Consider the following 20,126-nt stretch of genomic DNA (forward strand, 5'->3'; position numbering starts at 1 on the left):
AACGGTGAGAGGCCCGCCTACCGCAAAAAAAAAAACCCAAAAAACTCTTTGGGACCCTCAATAATTTTGAAGAGTGCAAAGGGGTCCTTTTTTTTTTTTTAATTAAAACTTTTTTTTTGGCCACACGGCACGCGGGATCTTAGTTCCCTGTCCGGGGATTGAACCCACGCCCTCGGCAGTAAAAATGTGGGGTCTTAACCACTGGACCACCGGGGAAATCCCCCAAAGGGGTCCTGAGAGCAAGCAGTTTGAGAGATGCTGGCTTAGAAGGTGTAGCTCAAGTTCATCCGGGGCCCAAGGTAGCTTATCTCTGACCACGGGCCATTCGGCCTTCGGGTGCTTTCTGAGTCCCATTCAGACCCCACCCTGTGGGCCCTGGCCTAAAGCTAAGACTCCAGCTACAAGGCAAGTACGGACAGAAACTCGGGCTGGTCCTGAGCCTACATCCCAATCCACAAGTGGCCAGAAAGCCCACTGACACCGGCCTCATCTGGGGCAGGGGTGCTTCAGAGCAAGAACCTGATCGCTCACTCCCCTTACCCCCTGACCCCAGCAGAGCTGCTTTCCCCCCCAATCTCCCTTGTCCAGGAGAAAGCCATCCCCAAGGTCCGTGGATGGGGGAAGCAAAGACCTAGTCCTGGGGCTTCCCCACAGCTGGGTGAACCCCCCCCCCCGAGATGTGCCCAGACCTTCGCGACACCCCGGCCCGGGAAGCTCACCCGTCCCGATGAAGTAGCAGGTCTTGTGCATCTTGCCCTTGAACAGCTCCAGCCCGATGATGGCGTAGATGATGACCATGAAAAGCACCAGCAGAGCGATGTGGAACAGGGGCAGCGTGGCCTTGACGATGGAGTTGAGGACCACCTGCAGGCCTGCGGGGCGCGGGGCAGGGGGAGAAGGAGGACTTAGCCCCCCGCCTTGGTCTCCTGGCCCTCCCTCGGAGCCTCTGGGACACCGAGGGAGGAGGGGGCCCGGAACTGGGGCGAGGGGGAGGGGGTCTGCCACCCACTGGGCACCCCGGACACCAGCCGGAGCGGCCTGAGCACGCGGAAGGCCCTCAGAGCCTTGACGTCCAAGCCCGCGCCTTTGCTGCTCATCGGGGCTGTGTTGCTCTGGATGACGTTGACCTGCTCCAGGATCACGGTGAAGACGCTGAGGAGGACAAGAGGGAGAGAAGACGGCCCAGTGGTCGGCTAAGCCTCTGCCCCAGGGGTCAGGGGTCAGGGGTCAGGGGCCCCGCGTGCCATCCACGCTCAAGGTACCGGTGGAAAGACGCGGGGGCAGGCGGGAAGGTACAGCTCATCAGCCGCTAGCTCTGGTTTGGGGACGCCCGTCTGGGGAAGTCTAGAAAAACTCCCGAGGCCGTGTTCAGGCTCAGTAAGAAGAGTGTTGGGTCCATCTGTGATGGCCACCCTGGGTGCTGACGGGGGCTGAGATGCTGGTGCCGCGGGCAGCTACGGTCAGGCCGGGGGCCGAGCACACCCCGTGGTGGGTGGAGGGAGCCGGCAGCCCACGCTCGCGGTCGGAGGAAGGGGGAACGCGGAGGAGAGAGCCCGGAGCTGGTTCTCCCCCGGGCTCTCCTTCACTGCATTTCTGACAAAGCCCCTTTATGGCCCTTCCCGCTCTCAGTCTACTCAGATTGCCATTATCCTTTGAGGTCTATCTCGAGTCCTTTTTATGGATCCTCTGTTGACATCTGGGCCCCCCCTGGGCCGCACCGCGTGTGAAACAACGGTGCGCCGTGTGGCCTTGCTCTGCACAGACGCGTGGCCTCCAGCCAGGCAGCCTGTCAAGGGCAGAAGCTGATTCACAGGATTCTCTTTTCCCTGTTGCTCCTAAAGCAGCACTGGGCAATTAGTAGACAGGCGATATAATTTTTATTGAGTGGAAGGGCAGCCTAGGGGTTAAGAGAGCAGCCTCTGGAGCAAGAGTGCCTCGGTTTAAATCCTGGCACTGGCACTGGCTGGCTGTGTGACTTTGGGTGGGTTGCTTGACTTCTCTGCGCCTTACCTTCCTTAAATGGAGAAAATAAGAGGACTGTTGGGATAATCAAATGAGATGGTACATGTAAAGCACATAGTAACTGTATGATAAACGCTGCTGTTATGATTAGGTCGTGGCTACCAAATCTTATGTTATGGGCTCAACCATGCTCCCCCCACTCCAAAGTCATATGTTGAAGCCCTAACTTTTGGGGCCTCAGAATGTGGCAGTATTTGGAGATAGGACCTTTAAAGCGGTGATTCGGTGAAAACGAGGCTGTTCAGGCGGGCCCTAACTCAACCTGACTGGTGTCCTTGGAAGAAGAGGGAACTTGGGCACACACACCAAGGGTGCGTGTGGACGGAGGAAAGACCACACGGGGACACCGCGAGAAGGTGGCCGTCAGCAAGCCAAGGAGGGAGGCCTCAGGAGAATCCAGACCTGGCCACACCTTGATCTCGGACTTCCAGCCTCCAGAACAGTCAGAAAATACATTTTTGTGGTCTCCGCGCCCCCGTCTGTGGCATCTTGTTATGGCAGCCCGAGCAGGCTCACACAGGTTATTAAACGTCTGTTCTCATGGACCCAAATAACAGGCGCTCGACACAGGTCCATGGAATAAATGAACAGGTGATAATAAAGCATGAGAAATTTATGAACGTCCAGAAGGTGCTGGGCACTGGAGCCACTCACACGTTTCCAGTTTTGTGTGAAGAGAATAAGGAGGGACTTCCCTGGTGGCGCAGTGGTTAAGAATCCGCCTGCCCATGCAGGGGACACGGGTTCGAGCCCCGGTCCGGGAAGATCCCACATGCCGCGGAGCAACTAAGCCCGTGCGCCACAACTACTGAGCCCGCGGGCCACAACTACGGAAGCCCGCGCGCCTAGAGCCCGTGCTCCACAACAAGAGAAGCCACGGCGATGAGAAGCCCGCGCACCGCCACGAAGACCCAACGCAGCCAAAAATAAATAAATAAATTTATTCTAAAAAAAGAGAGCGAGAGAGAGAATAAGGAGACTGGCGGTGCCCGGCTGGGGAGGGTGCGACCCGTGGGCGCCCCCGCTGCCCCCGGCCCACACCCCTGCGCTGCTGCGCCTGCCCCCGGGCCCCCGCTGAGCAACGCCCCCCCCAGGCCTCACTCACCCCAGGAAGACGATGGTGAAGTCCAGCACGTTCCAGCCGCTGCGCAGGTAGGCATCCTGGTGGAACAGGAAGCCGTAGGCGATGATCTTCGTGGCGGCCTCGATGGAGAAGATGATGAGGAAGAAGTACTCCAGCTTCTCCTGTGGGGCGAGGCAGTCACGCCACGGGCCCCCACCTCCGCGCCCAGCTCCAGCCGCCAGCTCCCTCCCTGGGCGGGTGGTCCCTCCCCAGGGGGCCTCTGCCCTCTCGTGCTCCTCCTCCCACTTTGCCTTCTTAGCTGATCCCTAGCTGAAAATGCCGTATATATTTCCATCGGGTTCATTTCCTAGCTTACTCACTACAGTATAAACTTCACGAGGTGTGGGGATTTTTGCTATTTTTTTTTTTTTAATGACTTCACTTCTCAGGCCTAGAACCGGACGAATAAATGAACGGTCAGGGCAGCCCCCAGAGAGAAGGCCCCCAGATGGCTCCTGTTTGGGCGGCTTTCTCCTCCCTCATGGCGAGGACTCACGGTAGGAGGCGGGGGGCAGTCCTCGGGACTCCAGCCGGGCCTCGTGGCTGGTCAGGGGCTTACGTCTCATGTACTTTTCTGTAACCCCCGGCCCCCCCCCCCACAGCTGCCCACACCCGCTGCGGCCTGCGGGCAGCCGCTTAAAGGGCACGCGCACCATCACGCCGGGTGGGGGTCGGGGGTCACTGTGCCTGGACGAGGCCCCACAGGCCGGAGGCCAAGGGCTTCGGCTTAGCGCCCCCTGCGGAAGGCCTTGCCCACTCCTCTGGGCCCTCCCCTGTAGGCCGGCTCTCTCAGCCCCCCATCCTGGCCCGGTCACCCTGCCCTGTCCTCTGGGCCCAGGAGAGAGCTATTTCTGGAGAAGCAGGTCACTCTGTCAGAGCTCCAGGCTGACGCCGCCGTCCTTGCAGCCATCCCAGCCGGGCTGGCGGCTTCTGAGAGCTCTGCCCACGCGCCCTCACCAGCGACACCCCCCCACCAAGCCCGCCCCGCCCAGGCCCGGGCTGCAGCCCTGCAGGACCACAGGAGCACGTAGAGAGAACTGGACCACCGTCCTCTGGCCCTCACTACCCAAGCCCGTGTCACCGTCAGTCACCCACCCCCACCCCAGAAAGCCCGCCCCCACCGGGCCAGCACACTGCGGAGCCATCACTGTATTGGGGCCACCCCGCTAGTGACCTGGAAGAGAATTTACTTTAGCGTCCGAGTGGGTGGATGTGGAAAGCCAGGGAAGAGGTCGCCAGCGGCTCTTTACTATGGATCTGGTCCCAGAACCCTCCCAACCTGGTATTCAGAGCATTCTCCTGAAAGCAAGATCTCCCTTTGTATTTTGCGGGGGGGATACTGAGGCATATATGGGCTAAGCCTGCTTTCCTTAACCTGGACCCTAATTCCTTCCCCCATCTTGTAATTCCAACGCTTCCTCCTTCCTCCAGAAAACAGTAAGGTAGGGTTAGAATGCAAAGCAGCACCGTTCCATTCAAGGGCCTGTGTAGGGCCGCCGGTGGGAATCGGGGCAACGGCTCCGCGGAGAGGCCCTGCCAAGGGCGTCCGGGCGGCCCCTGCGAGGGGGTGGGTGCAGCATGGCCACGGCGGGGCTGAGGGGGGGCGGGGGTCCATTCCCCGCAGGGCAGGCTGCCCGGGAGGCAGACACAGCCTTGGGAGAGAGACGGGAGGAGTAGGGTGCAGCTGAGTCAGTGTTTAAATATGCCCAAGTGGCTGCCACCCCAGGGGCAAGGCAGAAACGGGCTTGAGGGGAGGGAAAACAGGACCCAAAATAGTTGCCGTGCTCACAGGCCGGGCGGCCGGCCACGTACCCGGGAGGGCCGCCCGCACCTGCCCCTGCCTGTCCTGCTGCCGCCTGGCTCCCAGGGAGCTTGTCGAGGGCCCTGGGGTCCCGCAGGTCCTGCGGCCCGATGGCTCCCCGGGCCCGACCCTGGAGCGCCTGGAATCAGAGCACTCTGCGTGGGAGCCCTGCGTGCGCCCCCCATCGCCCCGCCCCAGGAGAGGCAGGAGGACGTGTTCCTTCCTGTGCTACAGAAACTGTGCCACCGCTGTCACCCTGGGGGCCCCCAAGCCCCTCCGGCCGGGGCTCTTTCCCTGGAGGGCGCGGGCGGCGCCGTCTGTCTGTCCGAGAGCCACGTCGCCAGCCTTCCCAAGCCCCCAGCCTCCCTCCCATCCCCGCTTCCTTAGGCTCCCCCTCCAGCGGGCAGAGAGAAGCAGGCATGGGGGCTCTCTCGGCAGCTCAGTTTCCTCGTCTGTAAAACAGAGCTGACGATTGCTGCCTGCCAGAATCGGGGAGGACAGGAGACCGGTGTGCGGGAGCGTCCGCCTCGCCGGGCCCGCCCCACGCCCAGGGGCGGACAGCCTGCCCGCGCCGCGGAGCTGTGGTCCCAGGTCTTGTCTGGGGGCCTGGGCTCCGTCCCGCCCGCCTCTAACCCAGCCAGGCACTCCCTGCCCCAGAGCCTGCTCCTCCGAGGGGCCTCCGTCTTGGCCAATGGCACCGAGCTGCCCAGTGGGGACACTTGGGCCCTTTCCGGACCCCTCCCGTCGCTCTGCCCCGGCGACCTCCGCCCACCCAGCCCAGGCCTCTCTGCACTCTGCGCCGGCCGGCCTGTCCCCCAGACTCGCACGGCCTGTGTCCCCACGCCTCCCCGGCCTGCACGAGCCCTGACGGCCCCCGCGTGATGCCCGGGCCCCGGCGCCCTGCTCACAGCGGCCGCTCTGCCTGTGTGCCCAGGTCCGCCCCCAGCAGACCTCCCATCTGCCCAGGCCCCTCTGAGCCCCCAGGGCGAGCTCGTCCTGTGTGTCCCGCGGTGCCCGTACCACTGTGCTGCTCTCCACCCGCCTCCGCCCAGCTGCAGCCCCCCGAGACCACGAGCGGGCCCCTGCTTTCTCTGCCACAGGACAGAAGAGGTGACCTTCCCCCGGCGGCGATGGGAGTTGGGCGGGGGCCAGGGGCACCCGCGGGCAGCTTCCCTGAGTCTCTGTTGGGGGCGGCTAAGGGGAGGCTGGTGGCGGGACGCCCCAGCCCACCAGGCAATTCTGAGGCTCACCCCGGGCACGGCTCCCCTCCCAGCCCCGAAGAGCTCTGGGGCTCAGGGCTTTCACCCTTGCTCTTCCCCCCGCCTGGAAGGTCCCTCCCAGAGAGCCCCACGGCTGCTGTCTTCTTTCTTTAGGACCCCAACTCCGAAGTTGCCCCCGAGGCCCTCCGGACCCCTCCTCCTCCCCCGGGCTGTCTCCTTCCCCTGCTTGGGTTCTTTGTCAGCAGCTGTCACTGCTTGCCAAGCTCTGTTTCCCTCCTTCCTTTGACTGTCCCCCCCGACCCGAATGTACAGTCCAGAGCCTTTGCTGTGTCACCAGCGTCTAGAACCACGCCGGCCACATGGGTGTCTGATGTGTCGGTGTCCCTGGCGCTGGTCCTCTGCTGTCACCCTGGGACGAGCGACGTAGAGGCTCTAAGAAGCAGCACTTGGGAACCATCAGAGCGACGTGCCACAACCTCCAAGCACGTGGGTGGATCAGAGACGGCACAGGCCGCGACGTGGTCCCGCGTGGGAGGGCAGCTGGTCAGCCCGCGGCTGGATGACATTTAACAGTAACAAACTGGTCTCTCCTCACGGATTGTCTGCGGAGCTCTGCTCTGGGGCACACAGTACTGCCTGGCACACAGTAGGTGCTCCAGAAATGTTTGTTGAATGAATACACGACGGAAAATTTAACCTCTGCCGCCACATCCCTCAAAAGCAGGGGTGGCCTCGCGATCTCTATTCCTGAGAAGGGACGCTAGACCCCAGGCTCTGGCTCCAGAGCAGGGAGGACATGCCTGCCCCGGCCCCCCCGGCCCCCCGACCTCGAGGGAGGACCATAAGCCTGTCCGTCTCTGAGGCGAGGCTCCGATACCAGCTCCCCTAGAAGGAAGGACCTTAATTACCAGACGTCCCCCCACAGACAGGCCTCTCACTGGGCCCCTGGGGCCACGCTTGGCCGGAGGTGGGCCTGGTACGTGACCCTGACCCACAGGCCTTGCACCTCCTTCTGGAGGCGCTGGAGCCAGACCCTCCCAAAGTCCTGGGCCGAAAACAGCAGGGCTCAGGCTGCGTCTCCCCCTCTCACTGCCTCTATTTTCGGGCTGAGTCCTCCCTCTCCAGGGGTCAGCCACCCTGGCCCGACTGCTCACCCACCCTGGCAGGCCCCGGGCTCTGTGGGGAGGGGGTGGGAGTGGGCTGGGCTCCCTCCAGGGGGCCTGCTTGGCCTCAGTCTCCCTGTGGGACCGCAGAGGGGCCGCACTCCTGCCCCAGGCACTGGGCCTTGCCCGACAGCTGGCCTGGGCCCCAGCCTCCCAGCCCCCGGCAGCCCCTTGGAGGGCTCTGGCATCTGCAGCGTCCACAGAAGGACCCTAAGGGGCTGGTCGGGGCAGGGCTGCAGGGTAGCCAGGCAGCTGTGGTCACAGGTCCTGGGAAGGAGGCAGACCCATCCCAGGGCTGAGGCTCCTTCCTTAGGCTCAAGGCGCTGTGACCTGTTAGGACACAAATGTTACTGGGGGTGGGGGGAGTGGCATTCCACTCTATTTGTTAACTCTTTAAGGCACGTCTGCTTCAATGAGCCAAGTGGGTGTGGCTGAGGGACAGGGAGCTGGTGCTTGTAGCGGGGCGGCGGGGGGTGGGGGTGGGGGGTTGGGGGCGTGGAGGTCCTCACAGCCAGCGCCCGGAGCAGGCTGGCGGGCACCGCTGCTATGAGATGCTTTTACAGGTCAGTGACTGTTTCCCTCCTGGAGGCATCCCCTGTCTCGCCCCTTAAGCAGATGCTGGGCCCTGTGCCTCAGGAGAGGTTTGGAAGCAGGTCCCGGATGGTGGTTTCCTGAGGCCCGACCCTGGTGTGGGAGGCACGGTGGAGGCGTCTCCCCAGCAAAACAGAGACTCACCCCAGGGTTTGGAGGTTCAAGGGTGGATCGACCTTGGGCCTGCTTCCTCGTAGCACCCTGAAGATGTGGCTGGGTCTGGGAGAGGGCCCTGAGGACCCCCGAGAAAGCAGCGTCCAGGCTCGCCAAGGACTCCTGCTTCCTGAACTTCCCGAACGTGGACGGTGGCCTGGGGAACCATATGGCCAGAACAACGTGGCCTCGGCCCGGCTGGACGAGGCCCTACAGCCCCTGCTTCTTGGTGCTGCCTGAGACCCGGGGCTGGGGCAGCAGGATGTGACCGGAGAACAGCCCTGACTGAAGTTCTCTCCATCCCAGAGGGATGTGGGCTTAGGACCCAAACAAAGTTGGTTTCTAGGAATAAAGATGGTACTTCTTGGGCACCCCAGTGGTGGGTTGAGCTTCACCCCTGCTCTGCTGCTTTTCCCACGTGCAGCTGAGGGAGGTGGGGCTTGGAGGGGAGTGGGGCTCCGGCCCACCTGCCCCGATTCGGCCCACAGCGTCTCGGGGAAGCCGGCCTGGCGTCCTGTGACCGCGCCGCCCACAGGTGTCCCGGGCCCTGGCATCTGTCTGCATGAGCACCTGAGCCTCCAGGTCTGGAAAATGACCTGTTGGAGTGAGGGAAGTGGCTATATTTATCCCGGTGAACTCTCGCTCAAATGGATGCGGTCTGAGCGGGCTTCTCCACCACCCTGCCTTCCGCTTCTCTTCCCGCAAGGAGACCAGCTCCCACGGGTCCGGGCGGGTCAGGCGTGCGGGAAAGTCCAGACAAGGGAGCCAGCGGAGCTGAGGGTCACAGAGGAGGAGCCTGTTCGCCTGGGGTGGCGTGGTGACGGCGGAGGAGGGAGAGCGGGGAGCCCACCTGGGAGAGGGTGGGCGATGGTACTGTCTTGGGTAATCGTGGAGACAACAGCTCTGGGTCATTAAGCTTGTGTGCCAGGCCCCGTCCTAGCCACACACACACGGTTCGCCCTCACAGGGACCCTGAGGGGGGCTCTTACCCCCATTTAGCAGATGAGGAAACTGAACCACAGAGAGGTTAAGTAATTCCTCCAGGATCGCTTCTGAGTGGCAGGGCCGTAATGCGACTCCAGGGTCCGCGGCCTCTACCACGCCGTGCTGGGAGGGGGAGAAAGGGCACCCAGGGGCCCCTGGAGGGGCTCAGCGGATCCTGTCCCTCGCCCCCCAGGCCTGGGCTCAGAGGGGCTTGGCTGTGGGCTAGGAGCACTGGGAGGGCAGAGAGGGGACAGAACGGCCACCTACTCAGCCATCCCCGCGTGCCTGCCAGACGCTCGTCTCCGTGACGGCCCTGGGAGGGCAGCCCCCTGCTCACCCAGGCACGGAGGAGGGCGCTGGGGCTCACGGCCTGGAGAAAGCGGCCACCACAGTCAGCCAGAGGCGCTGTGGCTGATTGAAGGCCCGTGCTTTGCCAGGGCTCCCCCGAGACCCACCGGCTTGGCCCAAGCGCTCAGGGCGTCTCTGAAGGCTTTGTTCGTCCACCGACTCGGTGCCTACGCGGTGCCCGGGGTGAGGGGTGCGGGTGAGGGTGGGGGCCTCTGAGTCCCCTCGGTGGGAGAGGGCAGGCTCCGAGCGGGGCCTAAAAGCCAGGCTTTCCTGTCATTTTGCCAGAAGCTTGTCCGGTGGGCCCGGCTTGGACGCCTGTGCCCTGCAAGTCCGGGGTCTCTGACGGGCCAGGCCAGAACCGGGGTCCTGCCTAGGGGAGGCGGAGTGGGCTGTGGCCTCAGCAGGCACATTCCGGACCCTAAAAAAAGACAGCGCCCTGGATGCCAGAGGCTTAGACGGCAGCAACCGGAGCCCCAGGAATGTGCAGGGGCTGCGGTCTGAGGGCAGGCGGGCTTGGGAGGGCGGGAGGGAGGGAGGCCCCGGAGGGAACTCGGAGATCAGGCACCGTGTCCTTGTTGGAACCTTCGCTAACAGGTCTTCCGTTGCCTAGGGCGGGTTTCTCAGCCTCAGCACACCCCGTGTTTGGGGTGGACAGCTCTTTGTTGGCAGGAGCGGGGCTGTCCTGTGAGTTGCGGGGGTGGGGGAGGTGTAGCAGCACCCCCGGCCGCCTCTGCCCTCTAGATGCTCGCGGCGCTCAGGACACAGGCTCCTCCCCAAGTTCCAGGCCCCGCCCACTGCCCCTCCCCTGCCCCGCCCTGAAAACCACTGACCTGGGGGCTGTACCTTTGTCCGAGTCTCAGGATTCTGCCAGTGGAGACACAAAGGGTCTCCGCCTGATAGAAAGCGTCATCCCACGGACACACTCTCATTGCCTGCAGCTAGCTCAGTATGCCACCCGGCAGGCAATACTCACTTTCTCTCCAGCAGCATAGATTCCTGTTTCTCAAATTCTCCTTGAGCCAACTCTACCCTCCTCCTTGTTCTCTTACACGTTGAATTAACCTCTGACATGCGTTCCTTCTATATTTTAATCAGTTTTTACTTTTAGTGTGTGGGCGAAATGATAGACAGATCATTTCTAGCCTGTCCCAAGAACTGGTAACTCTGGTCACTGCTGTTGTTTTTCCACGTGGGTCCCCTCAGGCTGGCCCAGGCTGGAATGGAGACCCTCCCAAAGGTTTCCTTTAATTAATTCAGTCAGGGGGTCCCCCAGGAGCAGGGCTCCTTCAGGCCTCAGGGAGCAGGTAGCCCTGCGTGCCGGTCTCAGCCTTCACCTCCCTGCCCTTCGCTGGCCCCGGGGCAGCTCAGGGTCTATTCCATCCGCCTGCTTCCCTGACCCATGGTGCCCCTTTGTGACCGGTGTCCCCAGCCTCCACTCAGCTGGCAGGATCCTGGGACAGCTGTGTTAGCCACTGGTCCTGCAGGCCTAAAGCAGCCTGCTCTGTGGGGCAAGTGGGGGTGGGGCTGGATCTCAGCATCTGTCCTGGCCTGGACGGGCAGCACCTCCACAGTCAGGAGAAAGTGGGGTCTCACGCAGGGAGGGGCCGGGACCTGCTGTCCCGGGACCCGGCCCCCCCAGGCCACTCCCCAGGGAAGCAGAGGCCACTCTCCTCCTGTGTCCCCTTCTGATGTCCAGGGAGCCACACCCAATGCCCCACCGAGGGTACAGGTCTGCCCGCGGAGTCCACTGGGCATGCGCTGTGCCTCAGTTTATTCATCTGTAAAAGTGAGAAATACAATAGTGCTGCCTTGTGAGGCCGCGGTGGGCATTCAGGGGGATAACGCACTGAGAGCATCCGAGCAGCGCCTGGCATGGGGCGGGTGCCCGACAGCTGAGGATGACGAGGATGGTGATTGGCTGGAGGATGGGCCGGGGGCGGGGTCAGGAAAGCCCTTCAGATGAGGTGGATGTTGGAAGGAGAGGAGAAGGGTTAAAGAGATTGGGGACAGATGGTGGGCGGGGTGAAGGAGAATTTTTTGTCTGAAATAATCCTTTGGTCATAGCTGCTAGGGATTATACCCTTTGACTCTGGAACGACCCAGGGTCTCTGTGACCGGGGGCTTTGTGGCTGCGGAGCCCACGCCGAGGCACTGTGACCCCCGCATGATAAAGATTCCTTGTGTCAATAGACAACGTGGCATAATTTATAAGGGCTTGACCCATCCAGAACCTTCTCTGAACTTTACGGTGTTATCCCCATTTTACGAGTGAGGGAACTGAGGGCACAGAGAAGTTAAGGAACTTGCCCAAGATCACACAGCCGTAGCTCCAGAGCCCATTGTCTGAACCACCATCGGCTTCTCCAGCCAGGCTGATGCAGCTTTCAGCCTCACTGAGAGCTGGCGGGGGAGGAGGAGGAGGAGGAAAAAGCTCCCGGAGGGGCCCCCTGCCCCCCAGGGGAGAGTGTTCCCAGGACAGGTGTCGAGGCTTCCCTCCCACGAGCGAGGGTGCCAGCTGCCTCGAGTCTGCACACCAGGCCCCTGTGGGTAAGCCTTTCTTGCTCCTTGACCTTTCCCCCTTCACGCCAGCTAGTCCGCAGTCACCCAAAATGAGGGAGCTTCTGTCACCCAGTGCTCAGACCTGCAAATCTACGTGCTGGGTGGACGCAGGCCTCTGCACCTGGTTGACCTCGCCATCCCCCTCCCCCAGTCCAGCCTGCTCCTCCCCCAGGAACGCCTGTCTTGGAAAGCGATACCACCATCTGCTCCGTCACCCCCTCTGAAACTCAAGTGTCACCCTCGCCTTCTTCCTCCCCTCCCCCATGATCCGTCCCCACACCCATCAGGCACCGAGTCCACAGATCCTAAATCTCCCGCTTCTCCGTCTTCACCGTCACCTGGGCCCCAGTTCCACTGGACGCCACTTTCCCTGCTTCCGCCCCCCCCACCCCCACCCCCACCCCCCGCTCTACCTGATGGCCTGAGAGGTGCTCCAAATCCCAGCCCATCTCTCTACCTCGTGCCCCCAGCCCTTTGCCCACGTGGCGCCCTCACCAGAGCTTTCCTCCTGCCAGGCTGCGACAGCGTCTCCTCCACGCGCCCCCCTCATCCGGAACCCGCTCCGGGAGGGGCCGGCCCGGTGCAAGATATGCAAGGATATGCAAGCACACAGCGCCTGTTCACGACCTGCGCCGTTGAAGGCGCTAAAACGCCTTCCTTCCACGCCCCCTTTGTCGGCCTATCATGGTGGGGTTTATGGCCTATTTAGTGTTTCGGGGAGGGTGCAGACCCTCCCAAGCACCTCCCCTCCGTGACCCGGCGCACAGGCCGCCCCCAGCCATGCCCTGGCCCTTCACACGGGCCCAGTGCCTCCACCCAAGGTGGACAGGCCTCCCCCAAGGAGACACTGAGCACCGGGGGGGCGGGGGCCCGGAAGCCAGACCCTGCGGGGCCCTCTCTGAATGGGCCACGGTGCTGTCAGCCCAGGCTGGGGACAGCCACCGCCGTGGCTGTCCTGACACACCAAAGGGCGCGTGTGCCAACCCCGATGCTCCCAGGACCGCGCCCAGGCTCTGCCAGGTGGCCTCCCAGGGGACTGAGCTGAGAGTCTGTCCTCAGAGACAGGGGAGGGGTGGGAAGTGACAGAAGGCAGGACCACGAGTGAGCCACGGCCCCGTGCCCCGTCCCCGTTGAACTTCACTTACAAACCATGGACTCAAAGATGAAATTATCAGATGTTTCGATGCCACGACCCCAGAGCATCACCCCCTGAGCGCAGGGCCCTCCCGAGTGCAGGTCACACCCCGTGAAGCCGGCCCTGCCCCCCAGTCTCAGGTCAGACATGCCACCCGCTGGGGCCACCCTGACGCCCCCGTCTCACTCAGGTTCTCCTCCAGGACAGCGTCCAAGTGCACCCAGACCCTGCATGTTTCCCATCTCATTTTAACTGCTTGTTTGATTGATTGGATGAATTAATCTCCGCCAAGGTGGGGATTACGTCTGTTTGGTTCACGTGCCAGGCATGTAACGGGCATACGACAAATATTTGTTAAATAAGTAAGAAAGTTAGTGCAGAGTGGGTCCTTGGGCCTCCCTTCTCCCAACCATGGTTCTGTTGGATGACTGGGGGCGGGGGGTCCCAGACCTTCCTCAGATTCCTACAAAGCGGCCAATAGGGCGAGGAAGAGAGAAAGCCCCCATCTCCCTCCCTCCTGCTCTAACTGCCCTCCCTTCCCTCTTGCTGGCTTGTGTGGAGATCAGCATATAACTACAAGTAGAAGCGGGGAGGCCTCAGCTAGGAGCTGGCTGCGCGACCTTGAGTATCACCTGCCCTCTCTGGGCGTCACAACAAAGGGTCCCTCACTGATGAGCAATGACCCACCCAGCTCTGACCTTTGACGTGATGGTCGTTACTTTGGGAAGGTTTCCGGTCCGGTTCTGTCAGGGAACTCATCACCCTGTCTCTACGAGCCCTAGAACTTACCCAAGACTCCGTCACTCAGCCCACAGGCCAAAGGTAAGCACACAGCACCGTGTGAACTTTTTAGGGCAGCCGTTTTGTTTCAAGATGGCAGGCGACATAGCCACTAAAGTCTGATTCTACACCTTCAAGGAGGGTGGAGTTTCTTTCCAAAATAGGCAACTTCTCAAGGAGTTGAAATGGAACCGAGGCCCCCGATATGAACTCCTAAAGGGTGGAGTGGATGCAGGGCCCCCCTGGATTCCAGAGCATAGACAAGGGACCCGCCTCATGGGGCCCAGGCTCCAAGGAGCACCTTCCCCGCCTGCCTCACCGCAGGGCCTGCCTGCTTTGGATCCCACTCTCCGAGCTTTTCCACTTAGAGCCAAGCACACACTTAGAATCCCAGCTTCTCCGCAGCTCAAGATAGATTCCTATGGAAACCAGCGCAACGCAGAGGCAGAAATAAATGCCATCCTTTCAGGCCCTGGACGCATGCGGACTGTTCTCCTTCCACCCACCCCGCAGAGTTAGTGCAGGAGAAGCGTGCTGAAAGGGCGGGTCCATCGGCCTGGCCCCTCAGGAGCCTGGGAAATGCCCGAGAACAGCGCCTCCAGGGGCTTCCCCAGGGGCCCTCATACTGTCACCACGTTGGTGGCACAGCTATCCAGGCCAGGTCTGAAAGTCAGAGCCCTGCGTCTGAGACCCTGTGAGAAGATGCGTGCATGGGGGTGACCCCCTGAGCCTCAGTTTCCTTGTCTTGTAATGGGTCTAATAACGTCACTGACTTCATGGGGGCAGTTACGGGAAGCGAAAAAGACAATAACGTAGACTATTTAGCACAGAACCTGGCATCTAATAAGCACTTAACAAACACCAAGCATTTTATTATGATCTAGCTCTTGGGTAAGTCCGTCTTTTACGCCCCCTAAGCCTCAGCTTCCTCATCCGTAAACAGTGAGGTGGGGAGGGGAGCCAGGACAGCCTGATTCTGGAAAACCCCTTCCAGCCGCGGCCTTTTCTGGCCTGTGGACTTGTTACTGGTGACGGGGTGAGGAGAGTGTGGCTCTAACACACGTGCTCCCTCTCCGTCAAACCATCCCGGAGAGGCAAGCTCCACAGAAGCACGATCCTTCCGGGTTACAACCAGGGAAGGGAACTCAGCATTCAGCCCCCATCGTTGGCCTTACAAAGCCTCAGTTTCCACATCTGTCAAATGGGACTCGTTTAGGGGCTCTGGTGAGGAGGACATGGCTTACTCTCGTAAGGAGCTCAGCACAGCGCCCCTGGCACAGCGGGAACTTGCCCGGTGCTGATAGGATGGAATCCAGCCCGGCCAGGTTTCCCGGCAAAGCTCGGAGCCACTCAGCCAGTCCTGCAGGTGGTGGGGACACGGGGTCGTACCCTTGGGGGCTGTAGCTCCAGCAGCACCTCCCAGCCCGCAGCCTGGGCGGCAGGCCGGCAGGAGGAAGGGAAGAGCCCTCTTACCAGGCCGAGGTTCAGAGCGCTGCTGTCATCCTCCGGCATGGGTAGGTACACGGCCAGGGCCACACAGTTGGCAAAGATGGTGAGTAAGATGATGGTCTCGAAGGGTCTGGTGCAGGGTTAAGGAGAGCCCTCGAGTGAGGCGTGGGATTCGTGGGATTAAGGGGAAGAGCGCGCTGGGGGTCTGTCTGGACTGTCTACACGGCCAGGCTGATGGGCCCACGTTGCCCTCCTGCAGGGCACAGACGGGGCCAGCCTCCTGCGGGGCACCCGCCTCCCTCTCCTCCAACAGGGAGCGTCCGCCGAGACGCTTTGGGACCACGAGGCTCTGGCTCCCGGCTGGGGGCTACTCAGCCTCCAGGCCCGGGGAGTCTTAAGCCCCCGTCTCAGTACCTACCCCCCCAACCCCTGCTCCACCGACCAACGCTCTCCCCGCTCCGCGGAGCCACGGCCAGACACCCCGCGGCGTCCTCACAGAATCAGCAAGGGAGGCTGGGGCTGCTGCGGCCTGGGCTGAGCACCCCCGGGAAGCGGGCCGGGAGGGATGGAACCTGGACTCTGCGGCCTGAGGAGGGGACGGTAGCCGACGGTAACCGACGGCACCCGTGGCCGCAGGGCCGCGCGCCCACCCGCACAGGCCCTGCCAGCCGTTTTCCGGAGGGCACTCCCGCCAGGCTCCCTGGCTTTGCCGGGGAGCAGCACAGCCTCCGGGGAGGCCGCCCATGAGAGGGCGGGTGTGGAGGGCACTGAGGGGGAGAAGCGGGGAGGGCCGAGCTCTTCGTGCGTGGTTGGGGGACCCCCTGTACAGATGGCTAAAGGGAGACCCCATGCCCTTCCAGCCACCTTCCTCTGCGGTGTGAAGAGAGGCGGCCTCGGGGCAGAGGACTGGAGAGGGGACAGGATGCCGGCGAGAGAGACAGACGGGTGGGGAAGTCTGCCCCCGCCCCCCACACAGAGGAGGGCTCCAGGCTCCCGGGTGCCGCGTCGGGGCAGGGCCGACCCCTACCCAGATCTCCCAGCTCCGCCTGGGTTTTCCTTGTCCCTGCAGCTCCCTTACTCTCCTTTCTTCTAGGGAACAGCTGGTGGGAGCCTGGTCTTCCAAAGCCCTTCAGAAGTATTTCAAATATTCCCGAGCAGCTCACTCAGCGCCCACTTGACAATGGCCTCCCCTCTCTGCGTCTCCTTCCTGTCTTCCCCAGATAAGCTGGAAATTTTCATCATCCTTCCTCGCAGAGCTAATGCCAACATAGAAGGGGGCTCCCGTCCTTGTGCCCACGTGGGGCCTCCCACCCAGGCCTGCTGTTCGCAGCGGAGCTCGGTGCAGGCCCATCTCTCCTCCCCACCCGGCCTGCTGTCGCCTCCCCCACCCCAGCCCTGTCCCATAGCCCAGGGAGGCTGAGAGGAGCCCTCGACGCTGGGCACTGGGGGTTTGGGCACACCTTCCAGCACCTTCCAGAGACACTGCAGAGGCACCCAGGCTGCCTCCAGGACCTGGGCCTCAGCCCCGGGCCCTGGAAGCCCCGCCGGTTCCCCCTGTTGAGGGCTTCCTTCCCAAAGGCTCCCAGCTCGGGCCAGGCCCCGGTCTCCGGCCCCCAAAGCCTGTGATCTGTGAGCCCCGCTCCTCCCCTCCCAGGACACGCGCGCGCACACACACACACACACTCTCCGTGCGGCCCCTGGGCCCTGAAGGATACCTCCATTCCACGATGCTGATGCAGGCCTTCCTCACGGGGTTCTGGAGAGTCAAGCAGAACAAGGCCCGGGGCGGCCTGGGCAGGGCCTCGGGAACGGGCTTCTTCGGCTGTTTCTTCCGCAGGCCCTCATCCTGCGGCGGGGACGGCTCCATGGCTCCCGGAGCCCCAGCCTCTCCTGCCCCCCGCCCGCTGCCCTCTCCTCCCCGAGTCGCCAGTGCCCCCGCCTTGGGGACTGGGCGGCTGAGCCCCTGGGCGAGCCTGCCCTGCTGAGCCAGCCGGGGCGCGGCGGGGATCGCCCGCCCCGCTCCCAGCGAGTAAAATTAGCCTCCGCGGGCTCTCTGCTGCCCGGCCGCGCACCCGCGGCCAGGCAGCTGTCATTCCTCCCCAGCCCAGCCAGTGACAGCCCGGTATGTCCCCCGGGAGGCTGGGGGTGGGGCCGGGGGCTCACACACGGGTCTGGGCTGGGCAGACAGAGACAGCACGGACGGCTCCAGGCCGGTGCGACGGAGAGCTCATGAAGCGCCGTGGAGCCTCAAGCTTCAGACTAGCTCCTTGGTGTCCACGTTCAACCCACCCCTCCCGGCAGGCCTATGACACTGTCCAGAAAGGGTGCTGGGTGGTCCAGCTCAGCGGGAGTCCACAGCCCTCCCTCACATCTCTACCTGCCGCCGTCAGGCCAAGATCCTCCACCCTCACCCCGTGCCTACGCCCCGTGGGGGGCTCCTGGGTGTGCCCACCTTTCTCCCCACCCCCCCAGCCTGCCCGAGCTGTGCAAGGGGCGGTGTCTATCTCTGGGCCTCTGGGCCCTCTCCACACTGCCCCCGCCATGTACTAAGCTCTCTGTAGATGCTAGCTGAATGCATGAGCTAACAGAACACCCCACACGCCCTGGAGGCAAGTGCTTGAGTGGGAAGGAGACGGGGCGCCAGGGAAGGGAAGGCGGACAAGGACCCGGGAATGACAAAACCCAACGTCTTTATTTAGCCCCGTCGTGCAAACACAGCGCCGGTGCACCCGTGCGGTCCCCACGGCCACAGAGTACAGTCTGAGGGGGGAACAGGCAGTGCTCCCCCACCCCGGGGGAGGGCGGGGAGGAAAGGGCCACACTGGGGCGTGGGGTGGGTAAGGCCCTCCGCTAAGGAAGCCAGAGGGCGCCACCAACGCACACGCTCCGCCGCCTCCTGGGCTGAGCGCGCGCTGAGTCTGGCCTGCGCCTCTCCCTCTGGGCTCCTCTGGGGGGTGGCGGGGGGTGACAAGCAAGCCCCCGAAGCGGACGCTGGCGTCTGAGGCCATCTCGTGGAGAGCAGGGGCGTGGCGTGCGGACCACAGCAGACTCGCCTCCTGGGCTGCGCCCGTGGCCACGGAGGACGCCACCGCCACGACCGGGCGCCTCCGACCTTCCCCGGCGCGGGGCTGAGGCCCAGCCGGAGCCCGACCCCGGGGGGGGTCGGCATGGACGGGGCGCGCGCCCTCGCCGCCCCCCGACAGCCGCTCTGGCCTCTCTCGCGCCCCTCGTCCCCGCCCCCGTCCCCCCGCCGGAAGGGACGGGGCCGGGGTGGCGCTGGCGGAGGGAGGGTGCCGCGGACGCCTGAGCGCCCCGAGCCCGGGCGGCCCCAGCCCGGTCAGTGGCTGCAGTCCTCCGACCCGAAGAAGGGCGAGGAAGCACGGCGGGAGGGCGCGGACGCGTCGGGCGCCAGGGAGGGGGGCCCGCGGGGCTCGCGGGGCCCGGGGCCGTCGGGGGCGGCGCTGATCAGTTCCTGCAGGTGCTTGATGTAGCGGATGGCGGCGCGCAGGGTCTCCACCTTGCTGAGCCGCTTCTCGGCCGGGGCGCCGGGCAGGTGGCCGCGGAGGCGCGCGTAGCCCTGGTTGACGCAGCGGACGCGCTGGCGCTCGCGCTCGTTGCGCTTCTGCATGAAGGCGGGCTCGAAGGGGCGGTCGCAGGCGCCCAGGGCGCCCGGGAGGGGCGCGCCGGGGAACGCGGCCGCGTAGGCGTCGCAGTAGGGCGGCCGGGCGGCGGCCGGGCACAGCAGGAAGGGCACGGCGCCCAGAGGCTCGGCGCGGGCCGGGGTCGCCGGCCGGGGCGGGGGCCCGATGCCCAGCGGCCGGCAGCCGGGGGCCGCCAGCGCCCGGCAGAAGTCGTCGTTCATGGTGCCGCGCGGAGCCGCACCCGGAGCGTGCCCGAATCGCCCCGACGCGGGGTGTGCGCGCCCTGCCCGCGGAGCGAGTCACATCGCCAGCCGCGGCGCCGGGCGGCCGGACTGGCCCGGGCTTCTTCTCGCTCCGGGAGCGGGCTCCGAGGTCCCCCTAAGGCGAGCCGTCGCGGCGGGCCGTGAGGCCTCTGCAGAGGCTCCGCGGGCACGTCTCAGAGCAGCCGGCGGGGAGGCGGGGAGGTTGCGGGCCTTCCCAGGGCGCAGCCCCGCGGCTCCAGCGGGCCCCGCGCCAGGGTCTTGGTCCTCGCGGCCCTCGGGGTCCCCGGGCTGTGCGCCGCGCAGGAGAGGGTCCCGGGTACCGTCTCTAAAGAAGAGGGTGAACATATCAATGAGGAAAGGCCTCGCTGCATCGTGGGCTCCTTTGTGTCACCCCACCCTCCAACGCGACTGTACAGCATCACGAGGGGAGGCAGCGGGCTACAGAAGACATACACGCAGAGCAGGGTTCAAACCCCGGTTCACCCCTTAATGCTTGGGTGCCCTCTCTGAGCCACAGTTTCCAGTATGGAGATAATTAAAACATCCCTCCCAGGAGACGAATACTGAATGAGGACGCCTCCTCCAGGGCCTGCCTTATACAAGGTCCCAGCGATGTCATTTCCTTTGAGGAACAAGTCTGGTCACTCGCACCTGCCCGGGCCTCACATCTGGAGGCTCCGGGCCTGCTTACTGAGTCGGCGGTAGAAACCCCAGCGGCAGCCATAAGGCAAGTAAGGGTCGGACTCTTTACTGAAGGCAATGCATCTTTGGTTCAGGGGAACCCGCACGTGGCCAGGACTTTCAGAGCCCTCCCGTGTGGAGTGGCACCACCAAAGCTCTCTGCGCCCCAGTCCTCGGGGGGCGGGTGGGGGGAGATGTTCCTGGTTTCAGCTG

At 63.7% G+C, this 20,126-nt stretch overlaps 3 protein-coding genes across 4 annotated transcripts in view; 1 reads left to right on the plus strand and 2 right to left on the minus strand.

Annotated features, from left to right (window-relative positions):
* Nucleotides 1–17,315, minus strand: part of CACNA1S (calcium voltage-gated channel subunit alpha1 S) — a 67,538-nt gene extending 50,223 nt beyond the window's left edge. The window contains exons 1-5 of the mRNA XM_024130616.3: nucleotides 17,044–17,315; nucleotides 15,353–15,458; nucleotides 3,128–3,267; nucleotides 1,010–1,152; nucleotides 720–872 (exon numbers count right to left, since the gene is read on the minus strand). Of these exons, the coding sequence (XP_023986384.1) occupies nucleotides 720–872; nucleotides 1,010–1,152; nucleotides 3,128–3,267; nucleotides 15,353–15,458; nucleotides 17,044–17,195 (694 nt within the window). The 5' untranslated portion in view covers nucleotides 17,196–17,315. The remainder of the gene's footprint in view (nucleotides 1–719; nucleotides 873–1,009; nucleotides 1,153–3,127; nucleotides 3,268–15,352; nucleotides 15,459–17,043) is intronic.
* LOC114484836 (actin-binding protein WASF1-like) lies at nucleotides 3,644–7,810 on the plus strand. Of its 2 annotated transcripts, XM_028483857.1 has the most exons (3): nucleotides 3,644–4,427; nucleotides 5,881–6,056; nucleotides 6,320–7,810. In XM_028483857.1, exons 1-3 carry the CDS (start codon nucleotides 4,397–4,399, stop codon nucleotides 6,734–6,736), a joined length of 624 nt encoding a protein of 207 aa, XP_028339658.1. In that variant the 5' UTR covers nucleotides 3,644–4,396; the 3' UTR covers nucleotides 6,737–7,810. The 2 variants fall into 2 exon arrangements, 1 of the variants encoding a protein (XP_028339658.1); XR_003678200.1 differs by having other exon boundaries at nucleotides 3,644–6,056; nucleotides 6,479–7,810.
* Nucleotides 17,316–18,563: 1,248 nt separating the features above from the next.
* ASCL5 (achaete-scute family bHLH transcription factor 5) lies at nucleotides 18,564–19,190 on the minus strand. Its single transcript, XM_024130582.2, has one exon. The coding sequence runs from the start codon at nucleotides 19,188–19,190 to the stop codon at nucleotides 18,666–18,668; it is 525 nt and encodes a 174-aa protein (XP_023986350.1). The 3' UTR covers nucleotides 18,564–18,665.
* Nucleotides 19,191–20,126: the final 936 nt, after the last annotated feature.

The sequence above is a fragment of the Physeter macrocephalus genome, unplaced genomic scaffold (assembly GCF_002837175.3).
Source record: "Physeter macrocephalus isolate SW-GA unplaced genomic scaffold, ASM283717v5 random_81, whole genome shotgun sequence".
Lineage (NCBI taxonomy): Eukaryota > Metazoa > Chordata > Mammalia > Artiodactyla > Physeteridae > Physeter > Physeter macrocephalus.